The sequence below is a fragment of the Rattus rattus genome, chromosome 14, assembly GCF_011064425.1.
Source record: "Rattus rattus isolate New Zealand chromosome 14, Rrattus_CSIRO_v1, whole genome shotgun sequence".
In the NCBI taxonomy this organism is placed as follows: Eukaryota; Metazoa; Chordata; class Mammalia; order Rodentia; family Muridae; genus Rattus; species Rattus rattus.
The window spans coordinates 3139434-3164249 of record NC_046167.1 but is presented as its reverse complement, the minus strand read 5'-3'; the positions used below and the strand labels follow the sequence as shown (position 1 = coordinate 3164249).

General features: G+C 45.5%; 1 protein-coding gene across 1 annotated transcript in view; it reads right to left on the bottom strand.

Annotated features, from left to right (window-relative positions):
* The window catches only part of Arhgap21 (Rho GTPase activating protein 21), a 124878-nt gene extending 100312 nt beyond the window's left edge, over positions 1 to 24566 (bottom strand). Inside the window, 2 exon segments of the mRNA XM_032884712.1 lie at positions 23031 to 23424; positions 24211 to 24566. Coding sequence (XP_032740603.1) covers positions 23031 to 23105 — 75 coding nt within the window. The 5' untranslated portion in view covers positions 23106 to 23424; positions 24211 to 24566.
* Between the last annotated feature and the right edge of the window lie 250 nt (positions 24567 to 24816).

Below are 24816 nucleotides of genomic sequence, written 5' to 3'. Positions count from 1 at the left end.
CCCTCCCCCACAACCTAATGCTCCACAAACGGCACAGGCTGTGCTACTTCAGCTAACGGCAGTGTTTTAGAGTAAGGCTGACCATCAGATTCACCATATGCCATGTTAAAACAACTAATTAACCCAAAAGTAACAGAAGACGACTGTAGCAAAGGGCAATGTTCTCCCCTCAAGCATTTCACTCTGCCCCACAGTTACAGCAGTCTCAAATTAAAAAGCAAAACTATGTATCCAGACAAACCTGGCCACTCCAAGCACAGTAGAGATTGCAGAGTAAACTCCAATTGTGGTTCATCATGCAGTCCAGCAGCCTGAACTGGGCCATGTCTGCCTAGAGCACAGCCTTCATCCTCTGACTCAGCTTTTGTCAGCAAGCAGCACTCCCTCTGCAGTCAAGGGCTCACCGAGGCTCTTCCCCTCCCTTTCCTGTCTGAGCAGCATCAGGATCGGCCAAGCTGCATCGCCCTCCCAAACACTAGGATACTGTTACATCATGCAGCAAAGCCTGTCGCACAGCAATCTTAGTCTGCATTTAGCATCACTTTGGTCGTTTAACGATTGTTGTTCTCTGCTTTGGGGGAATTATGAGCTGTCATTTACTTAAGTCAATAAAAGCACAGCTTAGGAAATTGGTACAACAAACTAACCACACTATCCACATCCCGAGGCAAACCAATTCCACCACAGGTACTGATGTCTTTACTCAGTCCAAAGGGGGCTGGAGCCCCCTCCTCCTCAATATCTCAGCAGCACCGCACATGCTAACACCTTTCCATCTCTCTCACCCCACGTGTAGCACATCTCCGCTGTGTGTAATACTTCTGAAACTCCTTGCCTAGCAAGAGGCCAGGTAGGAGGTGGGAAAAGTGTGGGTCCAAGTCGAATAGGCCCAGCCTCCTCAATGGCTGCCTGCTAGAAGTGCAACAAGGAGCAAACGGTTTAACCTTTGAACTCCGACTCATTCATTTGTAAATGGCTAACACCTGCATGGGCCTTTTAGCATGAACAATTATAACAAGATTAAAACAGAACACCCAATCATTCCTATTAACATTCCTGAGACTGGCTCCCCTTCTTATCTAAGTTAGAATGCTCTCCTTGACCCACTTTCTCCCTTCTTGTGCTCTCCCTAGATGATGTCATTCTCCAGGCTCATGACTATGAATTACTTCCAACCCTCTCCAATGCCACCCTTTCTCCCAAGCTCCAATTTGCATGACTGAACCCTTGCGAAGCATGGGTACCTAGATGCCTAGCACTACATGCCCCAAACAGGGCCCATTATCTTCCCTCTCCCAACCTCCTGGCCCCAGCAATCCCCTAATCTGCATAATGACAGCACAATTCAAGCCCTTGGTTACCAAAGCAGAGCAGCCATCCTGAGCCCCTTCTCTCTACCCTGCTAGCTACCAAGTCTGACGTCTCTAAAACAGTCCCTTTCTTACTACATGGCCTCCTCCTAAATGAGACTCTCTTCTGCCAGGTTGGCCTCCCCACCACTCTGTCACTCCTCTACAATCCTGCTCCACAGGATTAACAAAAGGATATTTTAAACCAGTTACTCATAGGGAGTACACAGGGTACCTCACTTCCTCCACCACTTTCTGTCAGGATCCCGCACTGCTTCTCAAAGTATGTTCCCACTCGTTCTATAGGACATAGGATGCAAGCTAGAGCTGGGTTAAAACAATCACCAATTGGTCCGATAAGCTTGCTTCCAACCTACGCCAACTCAGAAATGAGATGATAAAACTCCAAAGAAGACAAAGAAACAAAATCAGAGGTAGTCAGTGAGCTGGGGGAGGTACAAGAGAATGTGGGGATCCTGAAAATACAACACAGTCCCTTAGGAAACTCAGAGAGGCAGAAAAGAGTATATACACGGAGATAATTCATCATGCTTTCCTGAAATAAAAGCATCTGAAAGGGAGAGGGAAGCCCCAGCACAGCCATCACTATGATGGTGACACTGCAGCCACTGTGGTGCGGAATGAGCAATGGTGCCATAGCCCTTGGGTGTGAGCCTTTTCCCTTCCTGGTAGTGCCGTTTGGAGAGGCTGTGAGGGCTGTGAGGGGGACTCTGGCTGGAAGAATACAGCTGTGAGAGTCTGGACCCCTGCCCCACTTCCTGTCTGCTTTCTGCTTAGTGTTGTAAATGAAAGACAAAAACCTCTCAGCGTCTGCTCTGGCTGTCTGCTGCCACACTTCTTCCACCATCATGGGCTCCCTGCCATGAACTGCAAACAGAAATAAATTCTTCCTTCCCTATGTTGACTTTGTTTTGTTCATTCATTCATTCATTCATACATTAAGAGTTTCTCTGTGTAGTCTCGGCTGTCCTGGAACTCACTCTGTAGAGCAGGCTGGCCTTGAACTCAGAGATTCCTTCCCCCTGCCTCTGCCTCCCAAGTGCCACCACTGCCCGGCCTGTAAGTCAACTTTGACCTCGGTGTTTTTACCACAGCAATGAAAAGTAACCAACAGGGTTGGGGATTTAGCTCAGTGGTAGAGCGCTTGCCTAGCAAGCGCAAGGCCCTGGGTTCGGTCCCCAGCTCCAGGAAAAAAAAAAAAAAGAAAAGAAAAGTAACCAACAAAGCTACCTTTAGTAACAGAGGCCGAAAGAGCAAAGAACTTATGGAAATAAAATTAAATGGCCATCTGACTTTTCCGCAACAAACCTGTATGCCAAAAACCAAGTCTGAAGCATCAGATTTAAGGTATTTAAGGAATTAAGAAAATGAGTCCAGGACAACTGCAGCTTTCATTGTCATATCCAGAAAAACTCATGAGAACCCCAGGAATCTCATGTCCTAAGACAGAAACTATCAGAAAACAAACTAGAAGATCAAAATGACTAAAGCAAGCAGGCGTGGTGACTCCCAGGCCAGCCTGGGCTACAGATTAAACCGCAGGCCAGTGTTGGCTACAAAGAAGGACCCTGTGTTAGAACAAAACACTAGAGCAGCAAGGGTATGGGAAACAGACGGACACTCGACACTTAGGTATTTGAGAATCAACACTAAAAGACTGTTAAAGAAGCAAGTGGAGCGGTGGTTCCTGACAGTTTGACAGAGCAGATTCAGTAGAGCTAAGAAAACTGGAGGGGTGGTAGAGAAAGAGGGAGGAAAGTCTGTGACTTCTCAGTGATTACATTCTCTAGGCACCACTGCTTTCTTTCTAGATTACTGTGTATGTTGTTTGGGATCAAGGGAAACGGAATGTAATTCCAAAGATGTTAAACGAAAACGAACTGCCAGGCGTGGCCCTGCATGCCTTTAATCCCAGCACACAAGACACAGAGGCAGGAGGATCTCCGTGAGTGGGGATCTTGTAGTGAGTTTCAAGATAGTCAGGACTACACAGGGAAACCCTTTGTGGACAACACCACCACCCTCCAAACCCTGGATTCAAAAGGAAATAGTGTGACTCATACGGTATCATTATCTTAAAAACAGATAGCAAATGGGTCTGTAATGTCATAACACGACTACAGCAATATCATTACCACTGTGCGAGTTCAGAGAGAAATAAAAGGGAAATCAAAGTACAGGGAGCTTTGCGAGACCTGTGTGCTGATATCTGCCAGTTAAGGAGGAGTCAACTGGCAGATGACAGCCACACACGCACATTATCTCTAAGGTAATCAATACTTTAAAAAAAAAGAAAGGAAAAACAAAAGAAAAGCCATAAACTATCATGTGACTAATAGCTAGGTTTCCTAGAACATCAGTCGATGTGTATCTATAATTACATATTGACTAGCCTAAATTCCAAACAGCCCTGAAAGTGAAAATACACACCACACTGGTAGTAAAACCTGACCAGGGCCGACCAGAGCCTCTAGTCTACGTCTATCCCAGGAAGAGCAAATACTCACACAGCCACAAGACCAAGTGTGCAGCACCTGCCACTTATATGAAACCGAAACAGGGAAGGGTCTAGGTAAGGGGTCCCAGCCTGTGCAGACAATACTAAAATAAGGTAGAGTCTGAGGGAGAGACAGCGCAAAGGCAAAAGGCAGAGAAGCACGACCATCCACCCTGGACTGGGAAAGTATTCTCTACCTGGGGTCAGTGAGGTCAAAAGAGCAGTGGAATGCAAGGCAGCTTGAATAAAGTGGGGTTTGTGTCCATGGCAGCACATGAGAGAGGGACAGCACAATGAACATGAACAGACACGATGGATGTGTCGTGAGTTCAAGGAACTACAGCTTGGGCACACACTGCACAGAGTGGAGAGTTCTAAGGACCTTTAATCCTACCGCAAGTTGGTTTAGGTCCAGTTCAAAACACGGTTACCAATTTACCACTCTAACAAAACGAGGAAAATCAAACAGCTATAAATCCTCATGACCTTGGCCACATTCGCTAAGCCCGCTGGACCCCAGTTTCCACATCCTGAAAACGCACGCAGTGACACATCCCTGAGTGGCGTGAGGACTGAGTGCGAGTGTTGGATACTCTCTTCAGCACTACAAAATGATCTAAAATGCTCTCTGTCTCAAGGCGAACTTCTAGGAAACAGGTATTACAAAGAACTACCCAGTGCCCTGACACTAAACACACACTAGAGCTAACAAATGTCAACAGCATACATGCCTACCGCACAGCAGGAAGGAGATATTGAACGGTTGTGAAATGCTCCAAACCGAAAACAGGTGCGATTACAGACTGCGTGCTAGAGAGCAGACCAACTACACTTTGCTGTGCATGTATACATTTACAGGAACCAAAACGTCCTAAGCTGTATGGTTGGTTACCAGCCCCTATACCCGTACCGACCTCTGCGGAGACGTAACTCACTAGTGGCTGGCGAGGCAGCTTATTGGATAAGATGCTTCCCACTCCTACCAGAGGAGGCCTTGAGTTTATGCACCCACAGTGGATAGCTCACGGCTGTCCCTAACTCCAGCTCCATAACTCCAGTTGCCCTCTTCTGGCCTTAACGCCCGCACACACGTGACATACGCTGAGAGACACACAAGACACATACATTTTTAAAGTTCTTAGAATTATAATCTGCTCTCCTATCTGTGTCTTTACCTACAGACAGTGCGATCTGACATCACATCCTCCTAAGAGTTTAAGTGGCTTGGCAGACAAACTTTAAACACTGCGCATGACTAATCAGTAGAAATAAATTTGTTTTTATGGCTGTGCCTGTTCCCTTTGCAGAAAAGTGAGATAGCCACCCACCTTGAGTCCCCATCAGATTCCAGGCCATAAAGCAGTCATGAAATGAGATGGGCAGAAACCAGGCTAAGTAAATGAAGAGAGAAGACCAGAATTGGTTAAAGTACTTAAAATGGAAGCATCTCTGATTTAACTCACTAAAAAGGAAAACCTTTGAAAACTACTACCACTAATGTTACAGTTCCTCAGTCCTCCAAGCACTCAGCTTGTGAGAGGGAGGAGACGACACAGGCTGACTTAGAAAAAGAATCCCACTTGTCTCCTGCTAACTAGACCCTAGGTGTTTTCAAAAAGTCAGATATTGGATGCAGACTCCAGGAGATTCCTAGCATGGTGCTCCTGTGAGCCAAAAACAGGTCTGAGCTGGAACGGAACGCAGCAAAGACTTGTTCAAACACTCAGCCTGCTCCTGCCTCATCACTGGAAGACATGACAGTGTACAATCTCATCTGGGACTTAATATATGTATTACTGACTATCTTACCAGGAGTTCTCCGCCATAATTTTTGTTTATTACAGACATTAGTCATTATCCCACATTTGCCCCTGTCTTCTTGTCCTCTCTGCTTGCAACTGTCACCAGTTTTACTCTTGGAAGAATACAGGAAATCAAACAGATACTTATGTCCACAACGGCACTATTCACCGCCTCCTAAGGAACCGTAAACAAGCCAGTGCATAAAAACTACGGTATGTTCCTACAGCAGGATGCTGCTCACCATAAAAGGAGATGGAGTTCTAACCTATGCAGCGTGGGTGAAGCACAAAAGCACTGTGCTAAGTGAAGTAAGCCAGGGAACAGACCAATGCTGTATGACTGTGTGGATGTACCTAAGATAGAGGCCACCAAGGGCTGGGGGCAAGAACACACTGACAGAGACAGAGTGACAGTAGTTCACTGTGATGAAAATCCCTGGAAGGAGACAGAGATGCTTACACAGCATTATGAACATGCTTAATATACCAAGCTGTGCACCAAGTTAGCGCGGTCTCTTTTTAAAGCTGAACGCCTCTGGGTCCGTACAGGCGGAGGACAATCTATCGGAGCACAAATAGCCTCTAAGGGGCTGCACACACCTCCTGGAGGAAACTGACTCTACCTTTCCCAACAGTCATCCACTGCCAAGGGATGGGAGTTCATGAGCCCCTCCCCAGCCACAGCGCACCGGAAGTTGGGAGGGAAAGGATCTGGGGGTGGGGAGAGATGAGATGCACCGGAGGAGAGGGAATGCATGATGCCTCCGATCAAAACGCATTACATGCTGCATGAATATTACCTAAGTTTAAAACTAAACAGTTCTATCTTAAGTTTTAGGAACCCGAACCACTAAAACGCACAGCAAAGCAAAGATTACAAAATAGGCTTCTTTCCTACAAAGACTCCAGCACTGTAGACAGCACGTAAGCAGAATAGCTGACAGATTAATTCCCATCTTTTACAAACTATAGTCAGAGCTTATTTACTTATTTCTACCTCCAAAACATTGTTAATCGTGTGTGTGTGTGTGTGTGTGTGTGTGTGTGTGTGTATCAGGATTTTTTTTACAACTAAACCACCTATAGCATATGTAATTTTCAATTGTTGTACGGTTTCACTATGTTTTTTAAATATGACTGCAATTAAGAAGATTAAAAAAAAAACTTTCTGGAGAAAGCCAAAGCTTGATAAATTTCGCCAAACTATTAGGATATGAGAAGCTGGTTGGGATACAGGAAATACAAATTAAGTACAGGTTTAACTGCAGTTTCCTGAGAGCCAAAATTCCAACAATGAATCCAAGACTATGTGAGTGCATGCGAGGAAGTTAGTGCCCTCGTGTGTATGCATGTACAGGCTGACCTCGAATGGACAGGAATCAAGGAAGACACTTCAACATTGAGGTAGGGTCTCTCCCTTGACCCCAGAGTTCCTTGATTGGGCTGACTTAGCTAGCCAGCTTGCTCCCATAATCACAAGTGTCTGCTGCCTCCTGAGAACTCTGAATACAGGTTCCAGCCACCATGCCCATCCAGCATTTACACAATTGTGTGCTGGGGGCAGGGTGGGGGTGGGGCTATCCAAAACCATCGTCATACTTGCATGGCAAGTGCTTTACCCACTGTGCCATCTCTCCCTAACATTTACTGCTTTAGTTGCATATACACAGTTCCATGTAGTCCCTGAGCCCATAATCTGATTTTCCATGCACCCAAGTCTCTCCTCACATACACACACACAAGATGCAAAGCATTCGTACTACCCCAGAAGTTTCCTGTGTGCATTCTGGTGATGCCCTGGCACAAAAGCAAGCTCTGTGTTCGATCACCATGCGATAGTTCTGCGATCACAATGCTGGGCCCTTCTGTCTGTCTGCATGTCTGTCTGTCTGCCTGCCTGCCTGCCCGCCTCCCTGTCTGTCTGCTTCTTCTGCTCAGGATAGTTTCATATCCACCCCCTCTTTGCTCTCTGACCACACCACAATGCTTTATCTATTTTCCTACTGATGCAGAGGTGAACTGCTTCCAGTTTTTTGTGAGCAAACATTTATGGACACTCCTGGAGGCATCCGTTTCACTCCTCTTGGAGCATTACCTTGGAATGGAAAGTCTGGATCACATAGTGCATTTCCGATGAATTGTACGGAGCTACCAAGACTTTGGTCTAAGGGTGCTGTTTAAAGGGCAGCCAGCACTGTATCAGAGCTTGTAACAGCCAGAATTTTACGTAGCCAAGCTTTTCTCTTTTCAAATATGTTTTGCTGAGGTGTAATTCACAGAACAAAAGGAATGTACCCATTAAATGCACAACTGACCTCGGCAAGCTCATGTATACGCACAACCAACACTACATAGTACACAAGGCCTTCGCGCCTCAGCAGTCAGTGCTCTTCCAGGTGACCACCAACAGTCAGTTCTCTATCACTTGAGATTATTTCCTCCAGGACTAGGATTTCCTAGAGAGGGACTGCACATTATATATACTCTTTCAGTTCTGGCTTCTCTTGCTTTCTGAGATGCCTCTGAGTCTGGAAGATGGTGTACACCTAATCCCCACACTCGGGAGGCAGAGGCAGGCAGATCTCCAAGTTTGAGGCCAGTCTGGTCTATAAGAGTGACTTCCAAGAAAGCCAGGGCTACCCAGACAAACCCTCAGTTGAAAAACCAAGAAAAAGAAAAAGGAGAAGCATCTATGTAGTGGCAAGCAGCAGTAACTTATTCTAAGTGGGGAATAGTAGTCTACCTCAAATTTGAAGATGTTATCTGTTACAAATATAAACAGCTAAAAAGAGACATGGTACTGCATGCCCATAAATTCAGATTTTGAGAGGCTGAGGCAGAAGGACTGTCTTAAATTCAAGGCTATCCTGGGCTGTGTAGCAAGCAGTAGGACTACTACCCAGCAAGGCTCTATCTCAAAAATAACAAAAATAATAAGCTTGAAAAGTAGGCTGGGGGGTTGGGGATTTAGCTCAGTGGTAGAGCGCTTGCCTAGGAAGCGCAAGGCCCTGGGTTCGAGCCCCAGCTCCAAAAAAAAAAAAAAAAAAAAAAAAAAAAAAAGTAGGCTGGGGCTGCAGGATGGCTCTGCAGCTAAGAGCACTGGCTGCTTTTCCAGAGGTCCTGAGTTCAAATCCCAGCAACCACATGGTGGCTCACAACCATCTGTAATGAGATCGGATACCCTCTTCTGGTGTGTCTGAAGACAGCTACAGTATACTTATATATAATAAATAAATAAATCTTAAAAAAAGAAAAAAAGAAAAAAAAAGCAAGGTGGGCTGCATAGTGAATGAATGCCTGACTATCTGATAGCTGCCACAATGTTCTCCTCCACACCTGTGTCATCCTGTGAGCTACAATGTATCAGAGCTCACTTGTTCCTTCCCCACCAATACTTGGTGTTCTGACATCTAATTCTGGCCATTCTCTAACGGGAGATGGTGGTACCCAACAAGTGAAATTTTTACATTTTATGAGTGCATAGTTACTAACACAAAATCCCTTATTTCTATGGGATAGTAATGAATAATTGGAAAATGAAACTTAAAAGTAATATCAGTATTATTTTAATGCTTCAAAGCAGACCCAAATTGAGAAGTTCCCACTAACTGCTCTATCAGTCAACTGGGTGTAGTTAAAAAACAATCACAGCTGCAAATGTTATTGTGACAAAGAATAGCTAATGCTCCAGACTAATGTGCTCCGTAACCACTGATAATGATGAACGCGTGGGCATATGCCTTTCCTTTATCTTGTCTTGTGGAGTTCGGTTATTGCTCATTTTTAAAGCTAGGCTGTCTTATCTTGAGTCCTGAGAGTTTATACACAGCCTCTGGACAAAACCCCATCATCCAACACATATTTTGCCAACCTGTCCCCATGTCTGGTTTAAGAAAGAATGCCATTTTCACCATGGCATCTTACAAGAACAGAAGATTACATTTTTGGTAAAACAGAAATTGTCGCTATTTTCCTCTTCTACTTAGTACTATCTGTGCCATTTCCCAGAAACCTTTGCCAGTTTTACTGCCCTACTGCAGCTTCATAACCAGCTTTGGCATTCACATTAGTGATCAACGTTGGATTAACTTTTCTGTCCAGCGAGACAAAACAAAGGCTCTTTTTTTCTATATGTATTTCCACTTGTTGAAAACACTACTCCCAACTGGCTATTGGCTTTCGTTCTTGCACTTGGCAGTTGTATGTTAATTCAATACTGTCTTGACTTTCACGGCCTTTAGTCAGTATGACACTCTAAGTCGTCCAACTTCACAGTTTTTCAGTATAGCTTTAGTAACTGCGTGTCCTTTGCATTCCCACATCTGTTTTAGAGTCAGCTTGTTTAGTTCTCTTAAAAAAAAAAAGGCCAGGCAGCATAGCACAAACCTTTAGTCCCAGCACTTGGGAGGCAGAGGCAAGCGGATCTCAGTGAGTTCAAAGCCAGCTTAGCTTACAGAGTAAGCGTCACAGGACAGACAGGCCTAGTCTCAAAAAAACAAACAAACAGGAACAACAAAACGCCTGCTAGAATTTTAACTGGAACTAAACTGAGCCTTGTAGCTGATTCCCAGTTTAGTTTCCTTCAGACGTTAAAGTGATGCTTACTTTGAAGTCTCTTACTTTTTCAGCTACTGCCAGCGTACAGAAACAGTCTCCTGCATAGCCACTGTGCATCCCAGTTTGACATTTTAACTGCGTAGTGCTAGTGGGAGTTTGAAGGTGCATCCCTTGTGGTTTTCAATGTGCATTCTGCCTGAGACGTGATTATTCCTCTTCTCTTCTTTCTTCTAATTCCTCTGTGGACTTGCACACTGCAGTACGACCCTGAATGTCAACAGTGATTGTCAAAGTATGGTGTCTGTTTTCCTTGTAGATGTTCTTCTTCATCAGACTTAGTACATGTTGTTATAGTCCTACTTTTTTACTTACTTACTCAAACATTCCACATCTACTGAGATGATCATATGAACTCTCCGACTTCATTAATAATTAATTTTTGACAATAAACTTTCATTTCTAGAATAACTCCAACTTATTTCTGGCGTATTACCCTCTCACTAGATCTGATCTGCTAATATTCAAAAGGCGTTTACACATGGCAGACAGCTGTTAATACATTTTTTTTCCTTGTTTTTCCCTGGACAGGGTTACACCGGACTCAGAAAATGGAGATCAGAAAAGTTGTCTCTGCTTCAATTTTCTTGAGTTTGTACAGAATTGGTTATTAGAACCTCTTCTGGAACGTGTGTGTGTGTGTGTGTGTGTGTGTGTGTGTGTGTGTGTGTGTGTGTGTGTGTGTATACATATATATATAATACACGTATGTATACATACATGTATATGTAGTATTTGTATGTGATAATATATATACACAATGATACCAATGTACCAAATGGTCTTAGAATCTTCTGTTTGGAGAGATTTATAATTTCACATGCAATTACTTTGACACATGGCACTGTTAAGATTTTTTAATTTCTCCTCGTGTCCATTTCCATGATTTGTCCCTCTTAAGGAACCTGACGATTTCATTTGCCAAGTTCATTGGCATAAACTCATGAAATTCCCCTTTTACAACCTATGCAGGCTCTGAACAACAAACTATTTTATTCATCGTATTGGTCATCTATCTTCTCACTTAGTTACTATACCAAATTATTTCTAAAATTCAAGTCCTATTTAGAGACTTAAGACTTCTATTTAGTCTACAGTCAGTTAAGAGCCAAGCTAGAAAAGTCACACCATTTTCCCGTCAATGATCGCCTAACACTTCAGCACAGTGTGAGGCACACACGTTCCAACCTTTATGTTTGGAGGAATCATCGGGCTCTCTGAATGGACACACGTACTTTAGGCCCTTAAATAACTGTCTACCTTCTCCTAGAAATCAGTTAATAATCCAAACACATCGTTTGAATAATCTTCTTTTTTTTTTTTTTTTTTGTTTTTGTTTTTTTTTGAATAATCTTCTTAAAAGCCAACGTTAAAAGGTAACTGTGATGACTACAGCCATCAAAGGCCGTGGTCAGATTGGCAACAGCAATCAATGACCAGAGACACATGATTCTCCGGCTCTCCCTAAGCCACGGAGAGACTTGTCTAGAGAGGCAATATCTAGTAGCCACAAGCTATGGTTCTGTTGATACCATCACCTGGAGAGAGTCTGACTGACATCCCAAGACTAAGCTTACGACGTCATTGTGCCTGAACACTGGGCAGCAAACGCTGGTAGTAGTCACAAATGGTGCGGCTGAAATATTCACACTTCTGAACTATGTGGGTATCTAAGAACTACAACCTTTCTAGACACTATCCCGGGTCTCTTTTTAAACAGCTTCATTTGAAAGTCAACCAGAAAAGCTAGGGTTTTCTATTAATTCTCAGCAGTAAGAGAAATTTGTTTGCTACTTCCATCCATCCATCAATATATTCATACCTGCTTTTTACGGTCTCTTGGCAAACAGAGCTGCTGAAAGACTGAGTCTAAGCTAAACTTTGCTTGGGAGAAGAACCACATCCTCCTAGATGCAATCACAGTCAAAGACATCAATTTCTCAAAAGCTCTTAATCCTTAAACATGCTCTCCACGGCTCTCCTTTGAGATGCCTATCAACCCTGATTACATTCTCTCCATTTGTGAGCTGGCCTCGCTCTGCCACAGCCTCTTTGTCAGTGGCCAGGCGCTTTCTCCTTCACATTCACTGTTTCAGAAACCACACTTCTTCTTCAGAATTGCAACTGGACACTGCAATCGGTTTGCCTTGTGTGTGCGCCATATTAGCGTATGCTGGTCGCTATGAGTCAGACTGAAAGACCAGGCCGATTCAAAGGCAGAATCAGCAGAGCTGCTGGCAGTAAAGGGGGCAGATTTATAGGGGACATTATCTCACTAATGAACACTTCATTACTGAAGATTTATGTTGCAATGATTTCTGTCACTCACAATGTGCATTCACATACAAAGGTAAGAGAGTGTGTGTGTGTGCGTGTGTGTGTGTGCGTGTGTATGTGTGTGCACGTGTGTGTATGTGTGTGTGCATGTGTATGTGTGTGCATGTGTGTGTATGTGTGTGCATATGTGTGTGTATGTGTGTGTGTGTTGTGCGCGTGTGTGTATGTGCACGTGTGCGTGTGTATGTGTGTGTATGTGTGTGCGTGTGTGTGTGTGTGTGTGCGTGTGCCTGTGTGTATGTGTGTGGATATACATTCTTTTGCTGAAACTTTTTCTGTTCTTTCTAGAAAATGGTAAAAACGACTGATTACAAAGTACTCCAGCAATAGTTTTTTCAATACAGCCTTCTACAAATGAAACTAGGTAAATTACTTTTATAATAAAACTGAAAGGAACAGCTACAGCTGCAGTAAGGCGAAAAGCAGAATTCAACCACTTTAAAATGTTTAAGTTTTGGTTAGGGACAACAGATATTTTTCAAAATTACACTATCACTCAGCAAGCACTACATTTTAAAGCATGTTTTGTTTTGTTGCCTTGAACCCTGGAGTTCTACTTATGCTTCTGCCTCAGCTTCCAAGCCAGCTAAAGCTAGAGACGTGCTGTGCACCACCGTGCCTGGCTCTCCGGACGCAGAACTCCCCGTATCTGAAAACACGCCACTTCAGTACGTAACTTCAGTAGAGCAACATGACACACGCCTGACTTCAGCAAAGGACGTCACAGTCTCAATCTAACAGTAACTCAGTTCATGGCCACGTAAAACTTCTCGGAAAGGTCTGTGAATGTGATCTAGGGAAGGTCTGTGAATATGATCTAGGGCACCGCTGCTCTCAAATCTGGGTGAACACTGGGATATCACAAAACCCAGTGAAGAATCAATGGTTCCATGTGACTTCCAGGGACTCTCATTACACTAATGAAGAGACGAGAGACCTGGAGTTCAAAACGTTTACTCAGATGACCCCATCATGCCTGACTGAGGATCCTCCCGAGGCAAGGGTCGCCACTAGAACATTCCTGAAGGTCCTTCCACCTCTGCTGAAAAACAACTTTAACTTCTATTCGTTTCTAATTGGAATAAGCCATCTACTAGAGACCACCTAGTTTTACCTTCACAGACAGAGAAAGCGAATCTTCTGTCAGTTCTAAATTACAGACTGTGAAATTCCCTTCAGCCTGTACCATTTAAGATTCTTATCCTCCATATACAATAAGATCCATTCATAAAACCTACGAACGTGGGCCTGTGATATGTTATGAAATAACTTTTAAAAATATAGTACAAATATAAAATTTTAAAAATGAAACAGCAAAAAGAAAAACAGGGGGCGGGGGACCCCTGGAGAGATGGCTCAGTGGTTAAGAGCACTGACTGCTCTTCCAGAGGTTCTGAGTTCAATTCCCAGCAACCACATGGTGGCTCTCAACCATCTGTAATGAGATCTGATGCCCTCTTCTCGTGTGTCGGAAGAGAGTGACAGTGTATTCACATATATAAAATTAATAAATCATTAAAAAAAATTCTCATCATGATCCACTACATTTCACTAAACCAATGTTCTGGCCCATGTGCCGTCCTGGAAACAGTCCTGTAAGAAAGCATCAGCACTGTGGTAGAGAGCTTTGTGGGAGACGGTGGGTCTCAGAGAAGTCCACTACCTCCATGTTGGGTTTCTGTCTTTGTTTCCTTACTGGGTTTCTGCCCCCTCAAAGACTGAAGAACAAACTGGAATGCCAAGGAGGAAGACTGGGGACATGAGGTAAACCCCTAGCCCTAGCAGTCAGTCCTCATCAGAATCTGCAAGTGTTCACCTGGGGACAGTTGTAAGCTTTTTATTTTCCTGTCTCTGTTTTTCTGTTTCAAACCTGTTGAGACACAAATGGATGGATGGAGGAAGGAACAAATGAATGAACAAATGAATGAATGATGACTGAAGTAAAAAGCAACTTCCTAAAAGCTTCATAAAAAAAGGTCTGACTTTAAAATGAGTGCCCCAAGCATTTCCTTCCCTCACCTCACATACAGATCCCTATTATTTCCAGAAACCAATCAATATTCAGAGCCCGGAAAAGCAAGTAGGTCTCACTGATCAAACTCACCTTCCATACAGACCCTGACATACCAGAAGACACTAGCAGAGTCAAACACATTACCTGAAGACCAAGATCATACAGTTAAATGATATCCAGAAGAAACTTCCAAATGTACTAATCCCATCTGATATCTAATAATGACCATGTTATTAAGAATTTAAGCCCTCAGAGCTGGAGAGATGGCTCAGCAGTTAAGAGCAATCGCTGTCCTTCTAAAGGTCCTGAGTTCAATTCCTAGCACCCACATGACAGCAACTGTCTGATGCTGTCTACTGCTGTGCAGATGTACATGCAGACAAAGTACCATATACATTAAATATATAAATAAATAAGTCCTTTTAAAAAACAAAATTTAGCCCTAAGTCCTTATAAACTATGATAAATAAATGCAGGGGGGAAAAAAGCCAGGAAGTCAAAAGACTGCTCACTGGGTTAGGAGGAGGACAGAACATGCCTGGCACTAGTCACGGCTGTGCCAGATGTCCATCCACAGCCGAGATAAGCAACAGAGCAAAAGGCAGCAAGTAACCAAGCCAGAATCCAAGCATAACCAACATCAAACAGAAGGCCGGAGAGCAGCCAGCCACCGGGCAAAGTAAACAAAAGTCTTCAACTTAGCCTTCTTTATAGTAATGGACGACAGTTTGCTCTGGTCTGTCTATGTTCCCAAAGATAGATAAATATTCAGAAACGCCGGGTTTAAATTTGAAACCTATTCTTTTACTCCTAACGTGACAGGACAGAACTTTTAACATTAACTAGGAAAAAAAAAAAAAAACCCTCCCATGTCAAGCTCTGAAGTTATAGCACTGCATATCCATTTGTTTTTCAGATTCTTAAAACATTTGTAGGGGTTGGGGATTTGGCTCAGTGGTAGAGTGCTTGCCTAGGAAGCGCAAGGCCCTGGGTTCGGTCCCCAGCTCAAAAAAAAAAAAAAAAAAAAAAAAAAAAAAGAATTAAAAAAAAAAAAAATTTGTAATCTGTGTGTGAGGTGTGCAGGCGTGAGTGCATCCATGATGTGCACACGCGGAGGTGAGAGAACATTTTAGGGAATCTGTTCCCACCCTCCACCCTGGCTTACAGGGTCTGAGCTCAGGCTATCAGTGCCTTTACAGCAGAGCCATCTTTCAGGTCCACGCCCGGGTTATTTTGAAAGCCTAATATGCTGTCTTCCATTGCCCCATTGTGACATATACTATTTTGTATAATACTCAATTTGATGAGACGATGGCACTTTGAATTATTTTCATGAAAATAATGCAGAACAGAGGTTTTCTGTGACACACCCATAATGGTGCCGGTCTCTGTGGCCCAACTTGACTGTATTTGGATTCACCATGGAAGCACACCTCTGGATATGTTAATGAAGACGTTCCCAGGAAACTGGAACTGAGGAAGGACTCTAAGAGCTGGACACCGGGGCAGAACCAGAGGCAAGGCTAAGCAGCAGCAGTCGTCACTCTGGGCTCCTGAGTGCAGACGCAGTGTAACCAGCACCTTCTGTTCTTTGCACAATGCCTTCCCTGACACCGGGCACCGTATCCTGGTAAACCCCAAGCCAAAATAAGCCCCTCCCTCCTGAGGCTCCCTCAGGGCAGGCGTCTGGTCGCAGAAACTATAAAAGTTACTCAGACAAAGTCTGACTACCCCAGAGATGACATTTATAATAGCTTCACACGTTTAATTCCGTAAGGTCGATTAAAAGTAGACGAAAACTAGGACGGTCTTAAAGTACAGTAACCTTTCATTTTAGCAATCTAATCACATCAACTAGAAAGAGAAACAAATGCCTACCATCTGGTCCTTCTGTAACAGGAAATAGCTGCATTCAGTAACAGCATCTGTGCACCCATCAACACTAGCACTGGCCGTCCTGAAGTCAGCAAGCACACTGCTAACGTAAGAAGATGGCAAGGCTCTCCACAGCACAGAGAACAAAAGAGACGGTATCACCTTTGGTGTAGACCACCTGACCCGTAGTAGCTCAGATTAAAACCATGAAATCAAAGTAGGGTGGACCTCGAAATATGCTAGAAGAAACGAATGCTAAAGAACACTAATTCTTTCTGGAGACGTTTTCTTTGTTGGTGGCTCTTATCTGGTGAAGGATCCGGCTGCATGCATGCATTCCCACCCAGACCCAAGATGCCCCACTTCTGCTACAGCACTATTGATTCTCAGTCCTGGCAGGCTTTGCCTTCGTCCTAATGATCTACACAGAGATTTTGGCAGAGTGGTATTCTGGCTTTGGATCCACGTATGTGGAGAAAGAAACACTTAAAATTAGGTAATAGCGTTATGGTATATCATGACTAGCTAGAATCAATCCCAGGACTTCCCAGAACAAAGCATATGCCTCTGAAAGGCTGCCACGTACTGCGTTAGTATAGATAAGCTAGAAACCAGAATTTCACAGGACTTATTTTAAAACTCAGGAAACAGCAGTGTGGGGTTAAAAAGGATAAAAAAAAAATCACCATTTCTATACTGGCATCAAAATTAACAGACGTTAAGATTGTCTGGTTACTATGTTAAAAAATATAAAGTAAATATCATGTGGTAGACAAGCCTTTCACTAAAGAAACATTGTTAATACAGACACATTGCTTTTTCTTTTTTCTTTTCTTTTCTTTTTTTTTTTTAAGTGCTAGGGCTCAAACCCAGAACCTAGTGTGCATGCTAGGTCAAGTCCTCTCACTCTAGGTGCATTACCTTTCGATAAGCCTTCTGCATCCACCACTCTGATTACCATTCCTCTAGTTTGAGAGCAAACCAGTGGTGCAAATTGTTTCCTTCATTTGTACTACGTATTGTCCTGGTTACTGTAACTTGGTAACCAACTTCCCAAAGGTAAAAAAGATACAAAGGAAAGTAAGTGACTCAAACATCTCGGCACCAATCCTGACGGAAATGGAAGGGAACTGAAGGTGGGAGGCCTTCTGAAGAACACGGAGCACTTCCTCCTCCGAGGTTAACAGGTATCTGCACATTACGTGCCTTAGAACGAACTCCGTGACACTGTGGGATGTCTCCAATCACGTAAGAAATACATTATGACACAAAGAGCACTTGAATGAACCAGCCAAGCTGAGAACATTTACACTCTACATTCACTATCTGCACACACACCCCTCCCCGACCCCCAAAAAACCAGAGTAAAATCGTCTAGCTAAGCAGGCCTGCTGGAGGGGGAGATGCTGGGATGATGCTGGGGAAGGAACAGTGGGTAGCCAAGTGCAGGACTGGCACTGTGCACTGAGCAGGGTGTGTGGCCATGTCACTCAGAAGGTGGCCTGTAAACACAAACTGAAGACGAGGGTAAGCCATGAAGTGACCAGGAAGAGCACGGCACAAGGGGCCAGCAGGTGGGAGGCTTGAAGCTACCGGCTTGGTCTCTGCCTGCAGAGTAGCAAGAGTCTGGGATAGCCAGTACAGACCGAGGGGAAGAGTAACCGGAAATGAGAGCAGGAAGGTGAAAGGGAAAAGCCCTGAAGGTCACTGAGCGAACTCTGCCCTGTAACTTCTAAGGAAATGAAAGGCCATTAAAGGAATTCGAGTGGAGGAATGACATGATTTGGTTCATGGTCTGCTCTGCGTACACCAGGGAGAATACACCAGCAGAGCAAGCCGAGAAATCCATCGAGCAAATACGCATGTCGTGTATGAGCTAAAGAGAGGTGCCAATCATTCCAGAGCCTGCGAGCAGGGCTGCTATGACTTGTGACGGGCAAGCTCAGAAAGAGCACATGGGGAAGGGGAGCGGGAGGCAGAGAATCAGCAGGTTGGCACCGGAGTTGCCTGCTTACTTCCAAGAGCAGATAGATTTTGCGTGCCCAGGTTAGTAGGATGTGGGCATCTGAACTCAAGAGATAAAAGGAAGCCTGACGTGGTGGCACTGCACTGGAGAGGCTGGGGCAGGAAGATGGTACACTTAAGACCACCCTGGTTCTACAGTGAGAACTTGTTGCAAAAGCAACAGAGAAAAGCAGACTTCCTAGCAAATGCCTGCCATTCCAGAAATTGGGAGGTGGGATGAGGAAGGTCATAAGTTCAAGGTCACCCTCAGCTATATATCCAGTCTGAGGCAACCCTGGGTCAAAACCAGGGATCGTAGGAGGGGAAGCGATTCAAACTAAGACCTGAGATGTGCGCAGGTAAGAGAGTTGAAGAAATTCCACAGTGAAGGGAATAGAATAGAGTAATGAAGATAACGATAGTGGACCAGATCTCAGTGAACAGTCACCGAAACGTAAAGCCCTTCCATGGTATCTGTTCAACAAACACTGAGCATTTATTATGTGTCAGACAGTGTGGAAATAAACATGGTCTGTGCTCTTACGGAGGCTGCAGTCCAAAGAAGGCAGAGATGACCAGAGCTGTGAGCACTTGTTCCCAATAAAGTACCGTGTGTTTTGGACTAACACACTAGGGGCAAGTCAGCAGTCTTAGAGAGCCAGGGCAGACTTCCCCACGAATCACACAGGAGAAAAGCCTGCAGGCTCAGTGAAAATCAGATACAGGGAGAGGAGCAGGGTCTGCACGATGAAGAGACACCTGGGAAGAGCTGAAGTCACAGCTCCACAAACTCAGTTATATAAACTACAGAAAGAAGCAAAGGGTGAGAAAGGAGAAGGTGGCCCGACTCCTAGACTCATTGAAGACTGAGCTCGGGCAGGACACAGGGACAAGCTGAGCTTCCAAGACACTCCTATTCATCAGTGAGACAGTGGCCCACCCTCAGGTAGTGGTGGCCTCAATCTGCCATGGAGACTTGACAACTTTAAATAACCAGGAATAACCACCTACTTCTTGACAGGTAAACAGGCAGTGGTGCTGTTTGTAAGAGAGCAGGCAGCACAGACAGATAGGTTGGTGACAGGGCAGCATCTGGAAGGAATGCATTGCCTGTGGGATGTTCTGAAACATCACTGAGTGCTAAACACAGCACCTACATAGGTCTAGAAGACAGCCATAGCATCTGAGTTGGGGCTACAGACTGGGTGTCGATTATACATAAATTAAAGTCATGGGAAAACATGAAATAGAACCTAGGGGGAAAGGTGAGGAATGGTTAAAGGAATAGAAAGAGATTGGCTCTGGCTTAATCCAATATGAAATGGGCAAACAGTCAAAGAACCCTATTTTTAAAAAGACAGACAGATAGACACAGATAAAAGGAAAAACAGAAAGAGCTTGAGAACAAGGGAGTCTGGGAGGGAGCTAAATGAGAACTACTATAAAAGACAACCAAAGCAAGACTTCATGCAGTTTCCTACTCAGAGAAAAACCCTGAGTCTTTATAGTATTCCATATTCCATTAATCGACAAACAAATATTTCTCATCAGCCACGAATACATTACAGTTACAGGATAATCTTAGCTAAAGTAAAAAAAAAAGATACACAGAGTGAACTAATGAAATTAAGAATAACAGTTAAGTTGTTAATAATGAATTGCTAAAATTTTTATTATTGTAGGCTACTGGGGGCTACAGACTAAAAGGTGTAATTAGTGTTTAAAATGGGCAGAAAGGGGGTGGGGATCAATGAAACTTTTCAGTTTTCTGGTTAAAACAACAACAACAACAACAAGCTAAACCTTGAAGCCTAAAACTAAGTAATAAGTAAGGGGAATGATCTTATCACAGAATATTTAAAGGAGTCTGTGTTAAACAAAATAGCAAGCCAAAGTTACTCAGACACACAGAGAGACACACAAACACACAGACATGCACATGGCATGGGGTCCAAGGTGACTAGAACCAATATTAAAAAACACATCTTTAAAGGGCCCCCAGTGGCTCTTGCCTAGAATCCCAGCACTTGGAAGGTTGACATAGGATGACTGCTATGAGGTTAAGGCCAGCTTGGACTATGCAGGAGGGCCTCTGGGAGGGAGGAAGGGAGGGAGGAAGGGGGAATAACATTTAGATGCATAGAGTAAGTTTGTCTGGACACAACCTGCAGTGTCCTGACTGCATTACGCCAAGAGGCTTCCCGAATTACCATAATTCTCTAAGTTATGAAAGCTATTGGTTACCTGCTCTTTGCTCTTCCAACACAGTCCTGAGGAAGGGTGCCTACACGCATACACTTATCAACACAAATGGATTACTTAACAGGAACATGAAATCTCCCTTAAAAGCACAGCAACTGACCTTATCCACAGAACACAAAACGAGCTAATTAGATGAGGCACGAAGGAAATGCCAATTCAACTATTAAATTGGTTTCCTCTGTCTCACAAAGTTAGGCATTTTGGTCAATTCACAAACAGCATTAAAGCCAAGACTTATGTATCTGTCTCCTGATTAAGAATATACATCAATTTATTATTCAAACACATTCGGGAATACAGCTACTGACTCTTCTTTTGTTCCCTTCCTCTAATGTCGAATGTATTACAGAATACAGTTACTTCCAATAACACTAAAACAAGGTGTTCAATGACAAATATTTATCCATCGAAACTATGGCAACTCCCTTTCTAGCATTCAGAAAGAGCCACAATCTGTTCCCAGCATCAGAGAGAAACACACATCACAGCTAACCACAGGCACTAATGGCACAGTTCCCCCCACTTCCCACCTGCCGGTTTGCAAATGTTTTCTGAAGCACAAAGACTCTAAGACTCTAAAACGCCAATACACAGTCATTTAATACCAAATCCGAGGACTCTTTAAAAGAGCGAAATAAGACAATACTGTTCTTCGATCTCACCCAGAAATAGTCACGCAAGCAAAATGCCCAAATGAAAACACATTTCGGAGCCTTTAAAAATACATGTACCGCCACTGTCAATCAAAGCAGTGCGCAGCTAAGTGTAAGCACTGTTTCCTAGACAAGTACAAGATGTGTCTACATTCTCCGTTTGAGAGCAACCCTTAAACAATAACAACGCACACATATATTATCAAATAAACGTTAGCTCTCGCAAACACAATGCGAGCAGCATGCTAATTAAAGTGTTCACAAGACAATGACAAATAGGGCTGTGGGGCCACAGCATACATTATTATGTAACTGCAGCACCCATGAAGCAATCACCGGATTGTAGGTAGGTCTTCCAAAAGGCGTCATTATGGTTTACTGTGATCAGAGGATTGTGGTGTCAGACTTAATCACGATTTACCTGCATGCAGGTGTTTACTGACAGCAAAAAAGTAGAGAACTAGTTCTAGCGGCAAACCTGAGGCTCTGTACAATAAACTGTCGCCAACACACAAAAAGCCCCCTCCACCCAAACTTTCTATCCCCAAATGAAGAAAACGGGGAAGCACGTTCTTCTGCATGCTTTCCAGACCAAAACTGAAGTGACTCAATGTCCAAGTTCACATGCTTAGAACTAGCCATGTTCCAAAGACCATGAGGAGAAAATTTACAACAGAGGAAAAGAAATAGTGAGCTCATATGAGGGCTCACTGGAGATGTTGCCATCACTGTCGCTTCAATAAAGAGCAACAATGTTCAGCGCCTTTAACAAGCAAATTACAGGAACTATGCAAAACAAAGTAAACACAACAGAACCACCAGGGACATAAACTCCACATACACCAGCTCAAATACAAGGAGAATAAAAGAGTACACCAGCACAAGAGAGGCCAGAAGTGAATAGATTTTCTACAAATTCTGTTCGGGTAGCTCAAAAAACAATTTTTTTTTTTTTTACAAGTAAATTCTTCCCAGCCAGCTGTTCTCTGAACTTCAGTGAAAGCCACCTACCACCCAGAGCAGTTCACAGAACTGTGCAGCCGTGTAAGGGCCAACTGAGCATAAATAAAAGAGCAGCAAAGCCAGAAGATTTCCAGGAGGTTGGAATTTCAACACCACAGGCGTTTTCCAAGACTGAGCCTAAATTGCCCTTGGGAAGCCTTCAAATCCCACCCAAATCTGCTATCGGCACCATTAGGAACCAGCATCCCCTCCCATCAGAGTCGAAAACACTGGATTCCAGGTGCACCAAGCGTACCAGCTGCCCTCACCACTGAGGATGTAACACGCGCGGAGTTACACATAAAGCCACCCCCAAGCAGACCTATGTCCAAAACACTGGAGGAAAAATGGATGCTTCTCGGCCAGGCAGGGAAGAATGCTCCCGCTCAAAAGGGTAACCAGGATTCTGGCACGTAAGACAGAGACTTGTTCCTGCTTATTAATCACTAAAGTCCCTAGAAACAAAAGTAGGCCAGGCTTCACCTCCCTCCTGGTCAACTGGGGCGCTGCCACCAAGCAGCTGACAGACTCAATGGCAGACGACCCCCGTACTCTTAGGACGATCCCAGACATAAGCCACCGCCCAGCTAGCTGGCTTACCTCACAGGCGGCTCCACAGGCCTTGAGTTTGTCACCATCTCCCTCAGGCAGACCAGTCCAATGTGTGGCCATCATTTCATTTCAAATTGTAAAGGGACAAATCCTTTGGAGTCCACATTGGAGAGGTACCACCACACACCAAACGGGAAGCAATTCCACAGCAAGTTCTGAGGCGATGCAGGGTTAAGGACTGGTCAAAAAACATACGAGATAAAGACTTGCGGGAAGCCCCTTCAAATGCCCTCTTCAACAGACTTCATTTCTCCAGACTTAAAGTTCAGGGGCGACAGGTTTCCTTGGCAGGTGTGGCGGAGGCCAAGTGCAGAGAGAAGGGGTCCACTTCCAGGCGGTGTTACTCCGAGGCCAGAGAAAAATCAGCTTTCGGAGATCCTTCCTGGAACAGGGAGAAGTTAATGAAGGACATGAACTTTCCCCAGGCGCCGATCTTTAGCCTTGCCACAAGCCCAGACCAAGTTCCCCCTCTCCCACAATCCGAAGAATTAGTCCAAGGTGAACCCTGCAAAAAAAACAATCCTCTCATGCAACATTTAAAAAAAAAAAAAAAAAAAGAAGGGAAACGCCTGAACGTCGGGAAGAGAGAGAAAGAGAACCAGACCTCAGAACTGCCCCGGTGGCTGTGTCAAACACGCCCGGCTGCTATGAAGCCTTCAAGAAAAAAAAAAAAAAAATCCCGGTTCAAGTGCTGCATTTCCTGGGCAACGCCGAGGCAGTGTGTGCATTCTGCAGCACCCGGATACCTACTCTTAAGCGAAGTTTTCTCCTCACCGGGTTAGACTCGCAGACGCCCTCCAACTCCCCAACAAACAAACAAAAAGCCAGCTCGGACCGGGGCGGCGTGGGCTCGGCGGCGTCTGCGGCGGGCCGCCCGGGCCGCGGGTGACTCCGGCCGCCCGTGGCAGCCTGCCCTGCGCCCCGGCCCGCGCCCCTGAGGAGGCGGCTGTTTTCCTTGGCCCGCGGCGGGGATGGGTGGGGAGGCGTGCGGCTGCGGGTGGGACGCAGCGCCGCTCCCGCTCCAGCTCCCGGGCATGCTTCAGGAGAGCCGCGGCCCCGGCAACTCTCAGCTCCCGGCTGCGGCCCCCACCCCCGACCCCGGCCCCGGCTCGCCCTCCCGGTGGCCACCTGAAGCAGAGGGAAAGCGCAGAGCAAACCACCCACCTACCACTATTTCCTCCGCCCTTCCTGGGGCGGGTCGCCGGCGCGGGTTCCCGGGAAGCGCGGCCCGGGCGCGTGCGGGAAGCGAGGGCTCCGCTCGGCAGCTCGGCCCGCGGCGGGGCGCGCTAAGGCCGCGGCTCGGTTAATATTCATGAGGCGCCGCCCCTCCTCCGCAGCCCGCCGGACCCCGGCGCCGGCCGCTCGCCTTTGTGCCCTGGCCTCCCTCGCTGCGCACACGCGGGCGCGGCCTCCGCGGGCCCGCGCCTCAGCCCCGGGCGGTGAGACGAGCAGCCACGCAACGGAGAACGCGGGCTGGGGTCGGCTCCCAGGCAGCCGCGACCTGCCCCGGCCGGCCCCGGGCTCTAGGCGCCGCAGGGAGGGGGGCGTGGGGGGGCGGCGGCTGCCGGACTCTCCCTCGCCGGGCCGGCCGGGGCCCCACGCGCCCGCGATCGCCGAGCGCGAGACTGGCCGGGCCGGCGGACGCGCGAGCTGCTTCCCGGGGGCGGACTGCTCGCGCCTTCCTTCTGGATCCACCTCCTCCCACCCCACCTCCTTCCCCTCCCCTCCCGGGGGACGGTCGGGGACGAGGAGTTTTCGGTCTGCAGTCACCCGA